The sequence below is a fragment of the Lissotriton helveticus genome, chromosome 3_1, assembly GCF_964261635.1.
Source record: "Lissotriton helveticus chromosome 3_1, aLisHel1.1, whole genome shotgun sequence".
In the NCBI taxonomy this organism is placed as follows: Eukaryota; Metazoa; Chordata; class Amphibia; order Caudata; family Salamandridae; genus Lissotriton; species Lissotriton helveticus.
Window position 1 is genome coordinate 1,369,695,828 of NC_136061.1, and position 20,284 is coordinate 1,369,716,111.

At 45.6% G+C, this 20,284-nt stretch overlaps 1 protein-coding gene across 1 annotated transcript in view; it reads right to left on the reverse strand.

Moving 5' to 3' along the window:
• The window catches only part of LYPD1 (LY6/PLAUR domain containing 1), a 295,470-nt gene extending 281,715 nt beyond the window's left edge, over positions 1-13,755 (reverse strand). Inside the window, exons 1-2 of the mRNA XM_078682015.1 lie at positions 13,578-13,755; positions 12,373-12,510 (exon numbers count right to left, since the gene is read on the reverse strand). Of these exons, the coding sequence (XP_078538141.1) occupies positions 12,373-12,510; positions 13,578-13,629 (190 nt within the window). The 5' untranslated portion in view covers positions 13,630-13,755. The remainder of the gene's footprint in view (positions 1-12,372; positions 12,511-13,577) is intronic.
• Between the last annotated feature and the right edge of the window lie 6,529 nt (positions 13,756-20,284).

The window sequence follows — 20,284 nt, forward strand, 5'->3', positions numbered from 1 at the left end:
GATCTATTGATTATAACTTTGCTGAGCCCCTTTTCTGCAGACTTCATGCAGAACCTTCCGTGGACTCCTACCCAAACCATTTCCTAAAATCCTTGAATGGATTAAGAGAAGTTCAGCAATGTCCTGTTCTTTTTCTTAAGGGTGGTCTAGACTGACACTTATCTCTGACTTATCGAAGACTCTAGACCGAGCTTCTACAATGCTGTTGGTTATACTCTTGTGCCCTATCCCTGTCATTTTCTACAGAGCTGTTTGATCTCTGAACTCTTAGCATTTATGTCCCTTGGACTGTGTTTGGAAGACTTAGATTGCTAATGTATAGAAGGGACCAAATAGGATTGTTTTCTTAACACCAGATTTTAATGTTATTGTTCTGCATTGGAACAACTGAGCTGCTTGTCTGTGTCTGTCTAATGTCTATGTGTCTAAATTTCTTAAGGAGGCTTATCCTCCCTGTTGTCATCTTATACTTACATAGTGTGATCTTAAGAGCGATTTACATAAACTTGATTACTAAGTTGTAATAACCACCCTTGAACTTGGCTATTGATTCCTGGTCCTCGTTGTGTAGCCACATTGGTTGCACTGTTAATTATAATTGAGGTGATCGGACTAGAAATGCTAACTCTCTTTCCCCTCAGTACAACCCCCAAAAATCCATTGGAGGACTAAGTTACTAAGTTAGTAAGTAAGAGTTTAATGATCCAGGAAAGGTTATGACCAAGAACCTTGTTGCAGGCCCAGAAAATGCTGGACCAAAATCAGCTGGATCACATCTTTACTCACTTAGGAAGGTCTGTCAGTCACAATTGGTTCACCTTGTAATATCTGATGCAGCCACTCTTCAGGCAGAGGGTTGTTTGGGATGCAGAAGAAAGAAGATGCTCTGCTTGGAATAATCCCTGTCTGCCTAGTGAAAGAACAAGACGTTCATACTCCAGCTTCATTCTGAATCTCTGTGTTTGAAAAGATACCCTGAGGGCCAGGAAAGGTCGATTCTTAATGACTCAGTTCTGACTGCAAGATGTCGGTGTGTTGTGTAATTTCTTTCCTGGGGTGGGAAGTGTGGGAGAATCAAAGGAATAGAGACACCTGAATCTGTCTGAAAGTTAACCAACTAGACATGTGGTAACTCTATCCTATTGCTCCTAAGAAGTGTGAGAAGTGTGGAATGCATTTTTTTACCTGGGCCTTTCCTGGACATATGAAACCCTTTGGAATATGAGAGGAGAGGTTGAAGAGCATTTTCATCATTTTTGAATGACCTGAACATGGTACCAAGTCTAACCCATGAAGATGCCACCTCAGTGGGCATGATTCATTGGTTAGGCCCACTCTTGGCTTTTTGCTTTTTAGATTTGAGGCTATGGCAAGCCTGTAAAAACAAAAAATCAGACCTCATGGAGCCCTGTCAGTCTGAAGCTTCCGATCTTGACCACAGATAGAATTTCACCTCCACAATAATGTCAAACCTCCAACATAAAGTGCAAGAATGGAAAAGAGTACCAAAGTTTGCATTTTTAATCAATTTCCACTAGCTTAAGTAAATTGCATTTAGAATTTGAACTTATTTATTCAGTAACTGTAATGTTGTTTTGGCATTGCTGTTTAAGAACCAGATGCATTTTTCTCTCTGGGGAATTGCCAGCTACCAAGGGTAGACAGAAACCTGTGAACTTCTAGCTGCTAGATTTTTTTAGCCTAACGACAGTAAGAGGTAAATTACAATGAGGCCCGTAAAGGCTCCGACTTCCGGGCCGCATCGTAATGAGCCGCTCGGTTTCCGGCCCTTGCTCCCTGTGCCACTGGATTCAAGCTAGCCTGGCTGATGATGGGTGACATACCCTGAAACCGGTCCCAGGATGCTTGTTTCCAGTCCAGGGAGGACCTGGATTGGCAGTTCGGTCTGGACTGTTCCCATGAGGCACAGGGTCAAGACTGATTTGCATATGGCTGGGTCCAAACTGGGGTGGCACAGTGGGCAAAAGAACAATGCATTTAACCCAGTTCTCTTGACGGGGGGTGAATGTTTGAATCATTTAGCATTCCGTCCATCATTTGTTGCAGTTACACTTTTCGCCCTAAGTGGGATGAGTATGCCCAGACGTGAGTCCCTTGCTCACTGTGCCACCGGATTCAAGCTAGCCTGGCTGATGACGGGTGACATACCCCGAAACCGGTCCCAGGATGCTTGTTTCCGCTCCATGGAGGACCTTGCTTGGCAGTTTGGCCTGAACTGTTCCCATGAGGCACAGGGTCAAGACTGATTTGCATATGGCTGGGTCCAAACTGGGGTGGCACAGTGGGCAAAAGAACAATGCATTTAACCCAGCTCTCTTGACTAGGGGTGAATGTTTGACTCATTCAGCATTCCGTCCATCACTTGTTGCAGTTAAGCATTACCATTCTGGTGGTCAGAAACTAATCTGGCCGGTCATTCCGGCTGGCTTCCAACAGCCGCAGGGAGCCCATCGGCCAATTGGAACTGGCTCATAATCCCATAGGACAGGCCTTTCTGCCCTTGGGATTATGATGCACGATTTTAGGCATGGTTTCCATGGCAGCCTTTCCAACGTGGAAACCATGTTGGAAAGTATGTTTGGGCCCCCCCCAGCAGGGCCGCCTGTGGTGCGCAGCCTCCGGTTGGTGGCTGAGGGGGCACCTATGGTGCCTCCATGTTAATCCTTGCACCCTGTGGCAGGCACCTTGAGGTTCCTACAATACAGTGCAGGGATGAACAACAACTCCCATTTGCCTATGGGAGCATGTATTATGGACGGGTTACGTCCAGAATACATGCTCCCATTTGAAAATGTAGGAATGCGACTGAACAGTGTTTGGTCGCATCCTAATGAGGCGGTCGGGAACTCTGACTAGAGGTCGTTCGGTCCCAGGAACGAGACGGTGTTGGGCGGACTTTTGTCCACCCGACATCACAATTAGCCCCCTAATGTAAGAGTGAGGCCCTTCGCTCCCATACTGTAACTCTTTGTTTCCTACACCACCAAACTAATTCAAGCCATTTATCTTCCTCCTCTTCTCACGATTCATCTACCACTAGTATTAAATGTGCTCTGCTTCCCAAAAAATCCCCCAAAACGCTGTCAAAAGACGAAAAATGCATTGCCCAAAAATATACTAGAAGCTATAAATACATTAAATGGGTATCACAATAGGAACAATTATTATATTCTATAACATTCAGATTGAAATCCTTAAAATGATCCAAATTATATATTTGACTCAATTATATGCTTGATTTGATCATGAGATTTGTTTTATGACTGAGAGAAAGTGCCAATGACTGTTACATACATCATGTGTAGACACTTGACAGCTAAGCATTACCTGCAAAAAAGTACTAGACATGTTGGTCAGTATAGTATAGTAACATATACACAGTGATCACGTGCACCCTGAAAAGCTCCTTTAACTAACTTTTTTTCCAAAAATAAAAGTTTCACTGGTTTTCATTAAAAAAATTCATTACAATGCAAATAATTTAAAAAACTGTAAGAACATATTTCAACTGTTTACGATAGAACACATTAGAGCACCTCCCTGCTAAAACATATTCCAGAGAGGCAAAAACCTCAGAAAGAACGTACAAATAAGCTCTGAAAGGGTCAACCATGCCAACCGTGATGTATAGCAGTGTGCGGAGGTATTCTTTGTGCTTTATTGTACAAAGATGCAATATGACCCTAACTTGTTTTAATCTACTGCTATTGTAATGTACTTTTTGTATTCTATTCACTACTGAGATGTATTACAATTACAATGAACTTTTTATCTTTTAGCTATTATGTATTTTTTTTTTTAGATGTTTGCTAAGGAGTACTTTTTTGGTTCTACTAGCCGGAGTCAAGTTGTTTGCTAATGAAAAAAAAAGTCACATCCGCATAGTATGTTTAGGCTGCTTTTTAAAGTCATGTAAAATGGTTTGTAATATATTTTTGTAACATGTTAATCAAACGCTCATAAAAGAGTTGACGCTGATAACATGGAAATAATTATGGAAGCTATAGCAAATCTCCATTATACAATATGCCTATAAAGGATGTCTGCCCAGCTGCATTCACAAAAACCACCTGGACGTTGCGGTAGAGCTACGCAGCACAGTCCCAAGTGCATCTGAGGTATTAAAAATGAAACAGCACACAGATGCATGGGCACTGCATGGGCATTGTTGTGAGGGGCTGCCACACAGCTGGCAGTAATGTGGAGTGACCCGTCTGCTTTGTGTCTAGTTGTGTCGCATATAGAAGGGCACGGCATGTAATGGGGTGCAGACGAGGGAGTGAATCTCTTTTTTTCTTTACATTTTGTACACTTTTTTCAAAGTGCATGCACAACTTGTAAATGATTTCTTGTGAACTGTACAATATATTTTCAGCTGGCTCTATCTTAATTGTGTTCTGTTGTTGAACCTCGAGCAAACACTGTCATTCGTACATGCAAGTTTGTTCTGTCCGAGTAAGGGACGCCTGACAAGTGAGGCTTCCTGTTAGCATCATTTAACCTCTTATGCCCTATAAGGGGTTAAATGGGCAGGTGTGCACAAGTACAGAAGCCACAGCGGTAATGTGATTTGTTTGTGTAAATCTAGAAAAGAGTATTTCTATAGATCACAAATCTCGTCATTCCAGATCGAGTTTGGTGCAAATTGTAGTGCAGTGTGAGGGTATTAGTAATCCATTTGCCCCTGGTGTGACAATCCTGTAGGTAAACGGAAGCTTTCAGCGCTCAGAGGTTTCATCTTGACACCAACCATTACCCTGTTTGCCCAGGGCCACTGAAATTAGACGATTGTGCGGCGATATTTTCATAATTGTAGATTTGCCTTATCTCTTACATAGTCCATCATCTCCTGGATATTCTGAAGCTTTTAACAAAAAAAATGTTTTTTGCTCAAACAGTTCAAAACTTAATATAAATACAGCGCCATGTGTTACCGAGCAGTAGAAGGCCTTTTGCTTAGTCACCTTTCTGTTGCTTATTGCTATATTTGGTTGTTAAATTGGTACTAATGAGGTTCACCCAGTGCTACTAAGAGTAAAAAGAACAAAGTAACAAGAAAAACTACAAAAAAATGTGCCGTATTACACAGTATAATAATGTCTTTTATTGCATAATAATGTATTTTCTTGCTGCATTATTTACTGAACCATTCCACATAATTTGACCCTCTCCTGCCGCATAAACCCAGTGGGCCTGCCAGTACCAGTGTGTACTCGGCAGCCATTGAGCAAGATCGCTTTGCCTTAGCAAGAGTGTCATGAGGGGACAGTGGGGGGTCCCTCTCAGCATGTGACGAGAGGCCCCCCGAGTGTCTCCTATCCAACACATATGCTTTCGTGGGGGCTGAGAAGGGATCCCTTGAAGGGTCGGGGGCCCCCACAGAGTTTGGGGACTCCGTGCACCTTCAGGGGCCTGTGATACCCCACTGCTTAGCAACAGTGTGGGAGCAGGCTCTCACAGTTCAATTAAAGAGGGGTCACACACTTGCAGTAAGTACATCCACCATGGAAAGCCCTTGACTGAAATTAAATTTAAATTGTACACAATATACAGCAGCCATCCCTCAACTTAACGAGCACCAACAAAATATGTAGGAAAGCAAACAGCCTTTGCCTACATACTGATGACTGTAGTGTACACATAGCATGGCGCGTAAATCAGCAGACCCCTTTATTGCAAAACAGACAAACAGATTAATGCACATTGCAAGGGATGGCTGCATAGATCGATTACGTTACCCATTTCGACCATGAACTTTATATTAGCGTAAACCACTTAACTTGTAAATAAGCTTCAGGGGAAATCTGTCACATTGTGCTCCCCGACAGCACAATATTTCTCCAGTGCCAAAATTGGCTAGTCTATAAAAATTAAATTATAACCCTCTTTTACTGTATTTAGTCAAGAGGAAAAAAACTCTAATTACAAGATTGCTGTGTCAAGCAAATGCAAAAAAAATGCTTACAGACTCGGCTCGACTTTTGAAACTCCCGAGCCTTTTATAAACCGGAAATCAATGCCTAGAAGACTTTTCAGCTCCCAGGCACAGATAAGAAACAGCCGGTGGCAAGCGACTGGGACGCCTATCTTCAGTAATTTCACACAGGTGAACCACACATCAAAAATCAGAGAGGGATAGACCCTGGCAAAGATACCCCAACACACACAATTTCGAGAGACTACAAAATGTGTAATAGAGGATTTAAATGTAGAAGGGCATTTTGACAGTCGTTGTTGTGCAGACACCTGAATGCCTTACGACCAGGGCTTTAAGTGGGATGAAAAAAATGGGGGGTCTCAAAGGGGCGTGGCCGACTTAATTATTGGCGTCACTTAAAAACAGGTAAGCTAAAAATCTGTGTTTAGCATAGTGTGCCGCCCGACTGGTATTTTGCTGTTTCTGTCATTGTATCCAGATATGTGATACAACCAGTAACAGTATACATAGAACAAGCCAGGACTATTGGCTTTGTCAGTAGTTGTTAGTTGCATACGATAAATAAGCAGCAACTATGGCTTTGTTGTATATAATATTGAAAATGCTTCAGTTCTGAAATGATCAGTGTGAAAGAACTAAGACGAGTGTCTTTGAAGTTACATCAGAGGCAGTGAAGGGTGGCACTGCTGCAGAGTTAAGGGTTTTTTTTCACCCCGAGGGCAAAAATGGAGAGCCCGATAGGGACCCGTCTCAGCATCTGCTTATAAGAACTGCCGGTGCTGAGAACCGGCAGGACCCTGCCCACTTAGAACCCTGCTTACAACATATTTCTTAATGTAATAACCGGGATGTCCAGGGTTGGCCGGGAAAGAAAAGCTACCCTCACACATTTTCAGGATGACTATGACTTTATTTAGACTCATTGGGTGCCCATTTACCTTACATAGTATGCCTCCACACCTCATGAAAAGTGAGAGCTTGAACGAAAAGTCTAATGTCATCGAACATATAACCTGATGACATTTGCAGTAATTTACATGGTCATCATGAACAGGGTAGTAAACGTGTTGCGCTTGGACATTCTGCGAGTCACTTCATTTGTTGTCTTTTCTTTTTAACTCTCCAAATTAAGTTTAAAAATCTTTTCTTGTTCATGTGGCAGTGGTGTCAACCAAGTATCTGGGTGGTGGGGAAGACAACTATTGAAATGTATGTGTAAAAGCCTGATGGCAATAACATTGTGGCTCAAGGATTTTAAGATGTAAAATGAAGATCACTTCACATACCTTGTCTTAATTCGAGTGTGCACTGCTCAGTACTCAACATGTGGTTTAATTAGGCACAGTAAGCACATATTTAGGTTTAAATACGGAAATCCTCAAAGGCTGGCACTATCCTGGTGCTAAGATATCTTTATATTTGGTTGTGAGGGTACAAATGATCCGGTCTAGTCAAACTGGCTTACCCACTTTTGAGAGCACAACAATAACTGCATTGATGTGGCGTAAACACAAACTCAATTGTATCTACGTCCAGATAATTGAGTTATCATTATCCAGTTCAATGATGTGATGTCCGTGTGAGTGACCTCAGAAGGATGAAAAACTGAGTCAGCCACACACAGATTTGAAACAGTGATATTATTACACATAGATTTCTGGAGTGGTAGTACTAAGATGTTGTGGAACCTTGCAGGATGTAGCAGGTTTGTTACCCTGGTAGAATGTTGAGGTCAGATAAAAATCACATGTATTCAAGCTCAAAGCCTTATAGCAGAGGTTTGTACCTGTAGTGAGTGGAGACAAGTGCTATGGAGAGCAAAATGTACAATATGTGCAGCACATGGCTCTAACATAAGCCCAGGAGGACAAAACATAAATGCACTATTAATTCTGTGCTCCAGGAGATGATTTTGTGTTGTGGAACCCACAGGTCACAGCAAAGGTACAAATGTAGTTATCTTAAAAAAAGAGGACAACAGCAACCAATTTTCTGAAATCTAAGAAGAGTACAACATGCAAGAGTAAATGGCCTCTAAAAGAGAGCTGAAAATGGTGGCTGACGTGAATTTTTAATTTTAAAGGCTAAAGAACATTCCCATTTTTATGATGAACCGTAAAAATGTGCGAATTCCATCAGAATACCGATTGCAATCTCTTTTAAACGGTTTAAGGAAAGGAGTTTACAGCATTGGACCGGATCCATGCCAGTTGCACATGATACCCATATGAGATAACTATAAAGGATTGGAATAGAACTCCATGACATGTACTGTAGTATCCTGCCAATCTGCCATGAAATCGGGACTTCAAGCCGTATATTAGGCATCCATGGTTCAAATAGTGCGGAGTCGAATAACCTCAAAATACGAACTTTAAATTCTGGTGGTTCTTAAACCTCTATAACACCCACCCAATGCACTCTTCTGTGTATAATTAACATAGTGATGGAAATCAAATTTCCTCCAAAAAGCTCAACTATCACAAAAATAACAATTATTAATTTGTCGTTAATGGAGTAGTTCACACACAAATATTTACTTGCATAAGTACATCTGCTCAATCTAAGTGTGCCTTCACAAAATCTTAATCAATTTACTGCAAAATCTTGATGAGCGCCAAAAGTGCCAAATGCCAGCAGTCAGATATGCACTCAGGGTATGTCACGAGAATGCAGTTTCTGAGGAAGGATAGTCAACTGTTTAAGGTCTTGGAACATGGAAATGGAGTTTCAAATTCACTATTGTATGCCCCAAAAAATGAATTGTCTAATGATAACTGAACCCAAAGCAAGAGGTCTGATTTTACCAACAACTAATGGGTAATAATCTGAGAAGACCCAAAAAAGTAAACATGTTACTTTTGCGTGTGACTTTCGGGCTGCAACTAAATCTTAGATATTAGCGGATTAGACCGCTGATTTACTTTAACAGCACACACAAATTGTGAATGTGATCCACTTCCAAGTAGCCATGCCTCAACTTTAAATTAACAGTTCATAAGTGGGATGGGAGAAAGACGAGGTAACCAGAGCATCTGAATTTGATATTTTTAACAGAAAATGTAGTTTGTGTAAGTCACCTAATGGCCAGGAGTGTGGGTTTCATTCAAATAAATTGTATAGTTTGTTTCCATAAGTGGAGTCCAAGATATCCCACAATTTGTCCACAGTGATAGAAAATTGGAGAACGGGCAGGCAGACCATCATCCATAAGGGCTTGCCTTGGAAAAGTTGTCTGTCTGCCAAAATGAAGAAAATGGCTTCCGGAGACATTTGTTCTGCAAGTGGATCTCAGTATTTGAAGCCATTTTCCCCAATACATTTCCCTGCTCTGGGGTGGAATGGCAGCATTAAACAAATCAAATTAAGAGCTAACCTTCAGTATTCCTGTCTGTCCCTGGCATCGTTTCAGAGAGACATTAAGAACACCTAGGAAGATTTGATATTTAGTTCTTTGTCTCTCAGATGTGTATATTAGCTGGATTATTGGGTGTATACGGGAAACAAGGTTCATTTGCATGTTTATTATTAGAAGGACATCCTCGCGAGGCCGTAAGCAGGTTGATATTATTGAGGCAAATGCCTTGAGAATTGAGCTGGTAAGACACAACAGTCTGTAGTGTCTCCTGCAGAAATCGTGTGTGGCATTCGGGTTACAAGTTCCAATCACAGAATATTGACACAATCATTCATATTTCTAAGGCAATAAAGCGAGTAATATTTTGTTTCGTAAAGCTGGCAGGGGGGGTTCAAGGACGATAGTCTAATACAAAGATAGCAGTCTATGTTGACAATCATGGGTGTTAATCTAATAGGAGCCACTCAATCTTGTAACATACCTTTGTGAGGGGTCAGAATAACAACTTTTATTTTGAGTACTGCTAGTTCAGAGAGATATATGACATCTATTAAAATTAAGAGGTGTTCAGTAAAACTTTGCCACTGAGCTGTACATTAAACGTATTTTTCTAATCTTTATTTCTGACATTATGTGGCAGTTTTTTGGTTTTCGGAAGAGGAAAAACCAATGTTTGTGCTATCAAGATGTATCTTGAACCTATTCTTTTGCTATAAAATTACTTGGGTTATATATATATATATATATATATATATATATATATATATATATATATATATATATATATATGTATATATATATATATATATATATATATATATATATATATATATTGCACATTCGGTTTGCAGGTGTCTTCTTTCGTTCCTAATTATTAATAAATGGATTGTATAACTAGACAAATGTATTTATCAGACACAGTCATCACAGTTTTTCCAGAATTTGTGAAGACCAATATCGCTCAAAAACAGCGCTCATCCATTAGTGGCGCTCCAATTCTGAAGGCAGTTCGTATTATTTTAATTTTTCATTTATTGTGTTATTTTTAGCTCTATTCTATGCCCCAGAGCCACTCCATTTGGCTTGAAAAGCAGTGAAGGTTAAAGAACAAAAGCATGTAGGTAGTAATAGAGAATGAAAGGGGGGGGCTAAAAGGTGAAAATGTAATATCCTTAAGTTGGTACTAATTGCATAGTATTGTGAGGGCGCAGTGCCCATTGGTGCAGCAGGTGCAGTGGCACCAGGGACCCGATACCTAAAAAACCTACTGAACCCTCATTATTGCTGTGTTTTAAAATCCAAGCAGCATGCAGTGGGTCCATTTCTGTTTTTTGCCCTAAGGGTCTTGAAATGCTGGCTACAGTACAGTACAGCATTCTTGCTCTTTTCAGAGAGCTCCAGGTGGAGCTTGCATTCATCACCAATCTCAGACATTAGGGGATGAAATCACCATTGTATAGAAGGCAGCAGATCGAGGCTTCCAATGCTTGCTGTAAGCACCCCTGGCTGCCTTGCTCGACACTATACCAAGGAAAGGGCAGACACTCGTCAGACACTACATGTTTCTTCTATATAAGACATGGCTTTGCTAATGGGTGTGAGTCCTCAACCCTATCCCAAAAATAGGGCTCTCCTTACTAAAGGCATCTGCTGGGACTCATCTCTGGAAGTCACTTCCAGAGCAGAGCTGGTATTTCAAATAGCACCTGCATGCACAAGGAGTTTGAATAACTCTGCATTTCGTAATAATTTCGAGAAAAGCTGTCCTTATGTAACAGATCGACACCCTGACATTCCTCTAAATTGTACTGCATGCTAACATTTCTAGCAACTAGAGCGTGAAAAGCTGAGACACAGGTAAGAACTAGTGCTGACCCAATAACAAAACCAAATACAGAGACACACAGTCCCTCTCTGTATCTTTCTCTCGCTCTTTCACACACACACAGACCTGTGTGCGCAATCACAGTCAAGCAGATATTCAGAGGCATGCACACACTCAAAAACTACACATGCACACGATCACAGGTGCAGAAACAAACGCACTGAGCCAGGCGCACCCAATCGGACATAAACTTAATAAGACATGCCAAACAAGAAAGAAACCAGCACACACATGCAGAGCTTGATACAAACAGGGGCAAACACGAGCACAGAATAAGCCTTGCACACAGAGAAAATAGCACGTCAGACACAGTGTTCCGCAAATACACCACAGGCACCAACTCACAGAGACAGATACAAACACACAAGGAGGACAATGCCCAAAGGTCGAAGCACAAATAACCTATGAGTATGGGAAGTAGTACTAGAGCAATACTCTGTTACGTACTCTTTACTTGCCTTGCTGAACAAACCCCCAAACACTCAGCACTATATTCCTAAAAGTACAAAGAGGCTAAAATAATTTCTATTTGTACCAAATGTGTATAAATAGTCCCTGAATTTTCCCATTTTAGGTGTTTTGGGACCAAATCACAGACTCCTGTCAGAGTAGGTAAAAGATTACTACATAAGTATTACTTAACATACTCATAAATGCCTTGGTGACTCTGCTGCACAGCGTCATCACACACAGCATCAAATACATGCACAGACGTGCACACACACACACACACAAGAGACACACACAGGAATTACGAAAAAAACAGCAGTGAGATATCCCTGAGGGCATTAGAGAACTTTGAATTTTTCATGCACTGCGCTGGCCAGCTCCCAAACACAAAAGATGCTATTATCAACGCATTTTTAAAAATGAATATGTGCATCTATGTCGCTATCCATCGCTATATATAAGAGTGAAAGGGCATAAAACGACAGAATAGATGAGACCAAAACATTGCATACACAAGCTCGCGCCTATATGCCAGGGCATAGACAGACCTCCGCGCGCAGAAAGGCCTGACGGACTACACACGCCGCGGTGTGGCTTAACGCCAGGCACAGGAAAGCTACCCCACGCAGCAGGTGCAGAGCAGGTACAGCGCGCCAGTTCAACGCGTCATCGGGGCAGGGGGAGGCGAGGAGCGGCGGGGCCACCCGGCAGTGCACTCACCCTGGCTGTTCTCGATGACTTCCTTCTGGCACATGTCCTGCACGTTCACCGTGCAGTTCACGATGAACTCGGGGGACGAGCAGTCGTTGTTCAGCTGGAACTCCTCGCACTGGTAGCACTGGATCTGCAGAGCGCAGCCTGCAAAGAAACACAAAGCCCGGCTCAGGTCCTCGCGCCTCAGCAGACCCCCCTAGGCATCCTCTGACACGGGCAGAGCTCACTGTCCTCTTTCGGACAGTCCCTTTCCATCTAGGCAAACACCTGGACTCCCCTTAGATTCAATTTATATACTGGAGTTTTTATACGCATTGTTTATTCTTCGCGTTTCTTCAACGTCACAAGCAATGCGGGGCGACGCACGTCCGCCCATGGAGTAACTTATCTCATTTGCCCGCGAGGCTGCAGGTGCGGGCAGGTGACACAAGCGCGCGGATATTATAACCATGCTTAAGACCAGGGCGCGAGGCGGCGTTCTAGACCCGACCGTTCGAGGCAGCGGGTCACAGGTTAAACACCGCGCGCACATGCAGCCGACAGCCAATAATAAAACAAGGAACCGCCGCACGCGCGCGTCGTTCACGAAGCCATTAGCGTAATGGGTTAACCGTCCTGCTTAAGCGTCTCCGAGCCTCGGTGCTTTCTCCAGCGCTGCCTTATCCCAGCCAACAGGGTTTACTTAACTACTAATTACAGATGATTTAATTACTATTTTGGCATGCACAATTACATCTGTAAGGCATACTCCAGCCTTCCCTCTGTCATGCAAAGCAGGCGCGTGCCTCTTAGCAGACGCACGTTAAACTGAAACACTTCAGGCTGCTGAGAAACCGTGAAGAGCCGGCGGGGACTTCTCGGCGCGCTGTCTCTGCTCCGCTGGGGGATTCTGACATTTCTGTCTTCACTGCGCGTACCGTAATACTCTATTTACCGCGCGGTAATATTCTGCGCGGTATTACCACGCGGTAATGCTTGCGCGTTTTCAAAGCAGCCATAACGGTCGTAAGGCACGCGTAGACTGGAAAGGTGTTGCGCTCGGTTCTGTGCTTTGGGTACTAATCCCAGACAGTACTGACTGCGCAGCCCTGCTGGTTGCCACCGGGAATATTATTGCTAGTAGACGACCAGGGGGCATCGTGCGTGCTGATAAGGGGCTCCTCAGAAGTGCCGCGGGTTTGAGGGAGATGAGGAGTATGTGTAGTTCTTACCGGTAGCCAGAAGTGATGCCCAGAAAGTTGTGCAGACGAGGATGAGCCTCATCCTCCCGCGACAGCAGCAGGGGAGACCATGGGAAGCGGCCGGGCAGGGGGTGGGTTCAGCGCGGCGGCTCCATGCCAGTGCTCCCGGGCACCGTGTGCCGCGCGCCCGGGACTGTAGCGAAGTGAGGCGAGGAGGACCTGCTGCTCTCAACTCCTGGAAGCCCCCCTCCCCTCACTCCCCGGCACGTGACTCCCAGGGGGCGGGGACTGGGGCTCCTGCAGGGTGGGGGCTGAAGGGTACGGGAAGGGGGCACCTGCAGACGGCGAGTCAAGTGTCACCGCACCCAGTCAGAGCACCCATCCCCGGGATGGAAGGCGGGAAATTCAAGAGACACGCGTCATCACCAAGTCACATTGCCTCAGAGCGAGGTGGTTCATCTTAGCGTCAGGAAGAAAGTTACAGTTCATAAGGGAAAAGGAGCACATCTAGATCACGCTTGTTCAATAATGAAGATTACCGGTAAGTAATGGATTCCATTTTTCCTACACCTCCTAATCCATTGTTTTCAGTGCCACTGAAATACCACACTAAAGGGAAACATGGTGCATTTCATGCCCCTGTTTCACCCTTGTATTATGCATTTGACTTATATTTTCTAAAATATGGTGAAGTGTTTTCCAGTGACAACGTTCCATATCATGTAAACTGAACTGCTTCAAAGCACCCCAACGTTGGCTCACTGACGCGATGAAGCCAAAGCCCCTCCCCCAAGGTAAGTTAACGGGGGCCTCGCACTGCAAGGGATGCAGGAACCTCTGTTACCCCCCCTGCCTGGAGGTGCACTGAAGGGGTGGGCTACATCTTCATTTTCTTTCAGTGACAAGGTAAACATCTCCCCTCCCTCGCCTGTCTTCCTCATTCTGCCTCTGATTTCATACCTTCTCTCTTCCTCTTCTTCCCCTCCGCCTACTCTCTGTAGTTGTCTTTGTTCTTTCTCTTTTCTATTTCACCCGTCTTTTTATCTCTTACTTTCTCGCCCGTCTCTTTATCTAACACATGTCTCCCTCTCGTTCCAAGCCAGCTTTTTCTTTATCACCTGGCTCTCACACGCCTCTCCCTCTATAAAATCCTCTCTGTTCCTCTGGCCATCTTCCCCTATTGCTTCTCTGTCACACTGTCACCCTGCTGTGCTCCGTTCGCTTGATCTAACACACACACACACACCCACACACACGCACACACACGCTTCTTTATCATTTTTCACTCTCAAACACTGATCTGTTTGTGTTATCTCCAGCTCTTATCTTCAACTGGTCCTCTCTTCCCTTTCCCACGTCTGGTCTCTAACTTTCTCCCTCGGTCTTAGCTTTCCCCCACCTATCACTTGTAACCCCTTTCTATCGCAGTGCTTAATTTGTACTGGGGCTCTTGTCAGGAGGCGATTGCAGCTTGCATCGCTCAGTGCCCCTGCAAGTGCTGCCAATGATAGTCAATCAATCAATCAATCAGAGGGTATATAAAGCACGCTACTCACCCGTGAGGGTCTCAAGACGTTAGGGGGGTGGACCACTATCACACTCCTACAATTGTGACAATCCAAACTATCCAGGCCCCCCAAGAATGGCTTGGGTGGCAGTTAATAGTAATTTTTAATGTTTATGGAATTGATGATTAATCCCATTCCACGTGGGGCTAATTCCCCCGCGGTGCGGGGCCGCACGCGGCGCCGCAGTGCTCATGACGAGCTCAGTTCGTCATGCTGCAAAGTGGAGCTGTGCTCATGACGAGCTGAGCTTGTTATGACTCCGCCCACTCAATAGAATGCCCTGCACAGGAGGAGAATTAGCCCAGCGTGGGCGTTCCACGGCTGTTATGATGAGCTAAGCTCGTCACGAGCACAGCTCCACTGTGCCTCATGACGCAAGCGTCAAAGGGGTTAAGTGTTGTTGTGGTCATCTCTAAATTAGCCAGAGAGCGCCACCTTGTGGCAGACTGTCACAGGCGCTGGTGTTGATAATTAGGTGCAGGTGCCGAGCACCGGAAAACACAGACTCAAATTAGGCACTGTCTCCTGACACTCTGCCTGCTGCTCCTCTGCGATCTCTCTCTCATTTAGTTGTCCTTTACACTCCTGTCTGTTGATACATTATTTTCCTCTTCTTGCTCCTTTGGCTATTCTGCATTGTCCGCTCTCGTTCTCTTCCTCTTTTGTTTGTCATCGTCTCGAGTTGACTCTCTTCATTCTCCCATTCCCCACCTCACACGCTCAGGGACAGAGAGAGTCATAATGGCACCTTTTTGACAGCCCGCTATATTACAACAATAAACCAAGACTGTTGCAACTTTGTTGCTTCCTGTTTACTGCGTAAAGCAGTGGTTCTTACCTGAGGTCCGATGACGGCTGGAGGTCCGTGAAGCCTATTCAGGGTGTCATTAACTGTTTTGCAAAATTGAATAATTCTAAAATTAATATAGTATATACAAATGAAGCAACATTGAAAACGTGAACACATTTTATATATATGAGTATGAATGAAACAATATTTCAATATTTGAGTATTTGCAGTGATGTATACTTTTTATATGTGTGTGTATTGTTTTGAAGTTCAAGTCATAGAACTTGCTTAGGCCGGGGATCTCCAGTTTTCAGTAATAAGTCAGTGCAAGTTCCCAGATTCCAGTAATGATTCAGTGAGGGCCCACTGAATTCAAAAGAAATGTATGGCCCACGCACACAATTCAGCGAGGACATCGCCGACTTCGTCAGCCCGCATGCCCTCCCCTCCGCTGACTACATCCTCCTGGGAGACCTCAACTTCCATCTGGAGAACAACAACGACCGCAACACCAGCACCCTGCTCGCCAACCTCGCCAACCTGGGACTCAAGCAACTGGTGTCCACCCCCACCCACCTCGCCGGACACACACTCGACGCTGTCTTCTCATCCAGCAAGGACATCAACTTCAGCCACGCCACAGAGCTTCAATGGACGGACCACAGCTGCGTCCACTTCACCTTCAAGAAAACAACGACCCTCCACCACCACCAACAGGCCGCCCGCAGAAGCTGGAACAAGATCACAGCAGACCAGCTCGCCACCTCCCTGAGCCAGCACCCTCCTGCCAGCTCAGCGAACCCCAGCCAGGCCGCCGACAACCTCACGAAGTGGATCAGCAACTGCGCGGACGAACTCGCCCCACTGAGGACCCCGCCCAGCAGACCCGGCAGCAAGAAAGCCCCATGGTTCACCGACGAACTCAAGAGCTCCAAGAAGAACTGCCGAGCCCTCGAGAAAGTCTGGAAAAGGGAACCGACACCGGACAACAGGACCTCCTACAAACTTGCCACCCGGAAACACCACCAGCTGATCCGCGCCGCCAAGAAAACAGCATTCAAGGACCGGTTGGACAACAACGCACACAACTGCAAGGAACTCTTCAACATCGTCAAAGAGCTCTCCAACCCCAGCGCAGGAAACAACGACATCACCCCATCACAAGACCTCTGCAACTCCCTGGCTTCATACTTCCACAACAAGATCGCGGATATACACAACAGCTTCAACAACCAACCTACGCACACCACGACCGAACAACCTCCCCCCACCACCACCCTCCACGCCTGGACCCCGATCAGCACCGAAGACACCATCCGCACGATGAACTCCATCCACTCCGGATCACCGACCGACCCCTGCCCTCACCACGTCTTCAACAAGGCCGACGCCGTCATCGCACCCCACCTGCGAGACATCATCAACACATCCTTCGACACCACCATCTTCCCCGAAAGCTGGAAACACGCCGAACTCAGCGCTCTGCTCAAGAAACCAACAGCGGACCCCACCGACCTCAAGAATTACCGCCCCATCTCGCTCCTCCCGTTTCCAGCCAAAGTCATCGAGAAGACCGTCAACAAGCAGATGGCCGCCTTCCTCGAGACGAACGGATCCCTCGACCCCTCACAGTCCGGCTTCAGAGCCAACCACAGCACCGAGACCGCCCTCCTCGCCGCCACCGATGACATCCGAGCCCTGATGGACAACGGAGAAACAGCGGCCCTCATCCTCCTGGACCTCTCCGCGGCTTTCGACACGGTCTGCCACCGCACCCTAGTACGGCGCCTCAGCTACGTCGGAATCCAGGACAAGGCGCTGGAATGGATCATCTCCTTCCTCGACGGGAGAACACAGAGAGTCCGCCTACCACCGTACAAGTCAGAGGCCTCCGAAGTCATCTGCGGCGTCCCCCAAGGATCATCTCTGAGCCCCACCCTCTTCAACGTCTACATGAGCCCCCTCGCGGCCATCGTACGCAAACACAACCTCAACATAATCTCCTACGCCGACGACACCCAGCTGATCCTCTCCTTGACCAACGACCCCGCCGCCCCCAGAGCCAACCTGCACGAAGGGATGAAAGAGGTTGCCGAGTGGATGACGACCAGCCGCCTGAAACTGAACTCGGACAAGACGGAAGTCCTCATCCTGGGCTCCTCTCCTTCCGCCTGGGACGACTCCTGGTGGCCTCCCGCCCTGGGCACCGCACCCAAACCGACAGACCATGCACGCAACCTGGGCTTCACCCTGGACTCCTCCCTCTCCATGACCAGGCAAGTCAACAACGTCTCCTCGGCATGCTTCAACATCCTACGCATGCTACGGAAGATCTTCTGGTGGATCCCCACCGAGACCAGGAAGACCGTCACCCAGGCCCTCGTCACCAGCCGACTGGACTACGGCAACGCCCTCTACGCCGGCACCACCGCCAAGCTCCAGAAGAGACTCCAGCGGATCCAGAACGCCTCAGCCAGACTCATCCTCGACATCCCACGAACCAGCCACATCTCCGGACATCTGAGGGACCTTCACTGGCTCCCCGTCAACAAAAGAATCACCTTCCGCCTCCTCACCCACGCACACAAAGCCCTACACGACCAAGGCCCGAGCTACCTCAACAGCCGAGTCAACTTCTACGCTCCCAAACGCCACCTCCGATCAGCCAACCACGCCCTCGCCGCCGTCCCCCGCATCCGAAGAGCGACCACAGGAGGAAGGTCCTTCTCCTACCTGGCCGCCAAGACCTGGAACTCCCTCCCGACCGACCTGCGCCTGACCCAAGACCACCTCTCCTTCAGGAAGAAGCTGAAGACCTGGCTGTTCGAGCAGTAGCGGCTTCCCCTTCCCCCCCCCCCCCCAGCGCCTTGAGACCCTACGGGTATGTAGCGCGCTTTATAAATGTCATTGATTGATTGATTGATTGATGGCGGAATTCCACATGCATTTTTCATGCATGCCTTAGAAACTCCGTCATTTGTACGAATGCGTCTTTAGCACGCGTTTGTTCTGCACTCAAGTCATTTTAACAACTTGCTTTAGGGGGGGCGTTGGATATTGAAACAGTTTAATTTACTTTTCCAACTCCAGTCTGTGCTACAGTAGCGTAGGTGTTGGACTTTAATTCCAACACCACTCCACCATTTCACCCCCCTTTAGCAAGTCAACTTGCTAAAGTCAACCAAACATCCAACTACCTCTCACAGGTTTTTACCTTTGATACTTGCACAAGTGCCACCTTGCCTACGTAACGCTTGTTCTTGTGCCCGAGTGTCTAGCACTTATTGCAGTACTATACCTCAAATTATACTCTGTTTTCTCTTATAACTGCACACTTGTCACTTTTTCCTCTTGTGCACTTTTGACTACCTTATGTATTTTTGGTTGCTCACAATTTTTACTACCTCAAATATTTTGTTTGCTCACAATTGTCACTATTACCTTTACTACCTCATGTATTTTTGGTTGCTCACAATTTTTACTATCTCATGTATTTTGTTGCTCACAATTGTCACTATTACCTTATGTAAGTAACGTATATTTTTGCAATCTGTTCTTTTGTAATGTTTCTCATTATGTTTCATTTCTGTTCCTAATGTGAAGCACTCTGACGCCTTCGGGTAAAGTCCGCGCTATATAAAAATGCATAAATAAATAAAATAAAATAAATAAATAAGTCGTTGTAACGATTTGCATGCAGAACGATTGTGAGCTAAAGACACATTCATTCTGTTGCTGGCACTGTGAAGGCACAGGATGATTCTGGCCCTGTCTCAAAGGACGTTTCACGTCAAAAAGGTTAAGAACTACTAGCCAAGGATATCACACATTGGAGGCTGCAGCCAAACAACAGCTGGTGCTGCTTATCTTTTGGCCAAATTGTCCTGTCACTGGATAGGTGGATGAACGGCCCCTGCTGAGTGGGGAAACCTGGTGGCCCCACCAATCAACGGGGACAATGGGGACTTATGTTACACTCCTGCATTACCTACCTGCCCTGCCCCTAACGCAAACCACAGGTGCCAGTTTACAGTGTGCTGTATGGTGCTGTGGTAGAAAAATGGGTTATCATATCATGGTTTGTGCATGGAAGACACTCAAACAGGCAGCTACCATTAACCATTTAACCACTTCAGACCTGTTAGAAGGGCTCCCCTAGAGAATTGCACTCTTTTAATTTCTAAAGATAAGATATGTGACTTGCGTAACAAATAAAAACGGAGTGGTCTGTTTTTTAACAGTACATTCAACTACAGATACAGCCCATATAGAACTCGACGCAAAAATGTTATTACTCCAGTGGGATTTACACTTTGTGTTCCTATTGCTCCTATCCGGAGAGGGGCGGGTGGGACAATTTTATCCAGGCCCCGCATGGA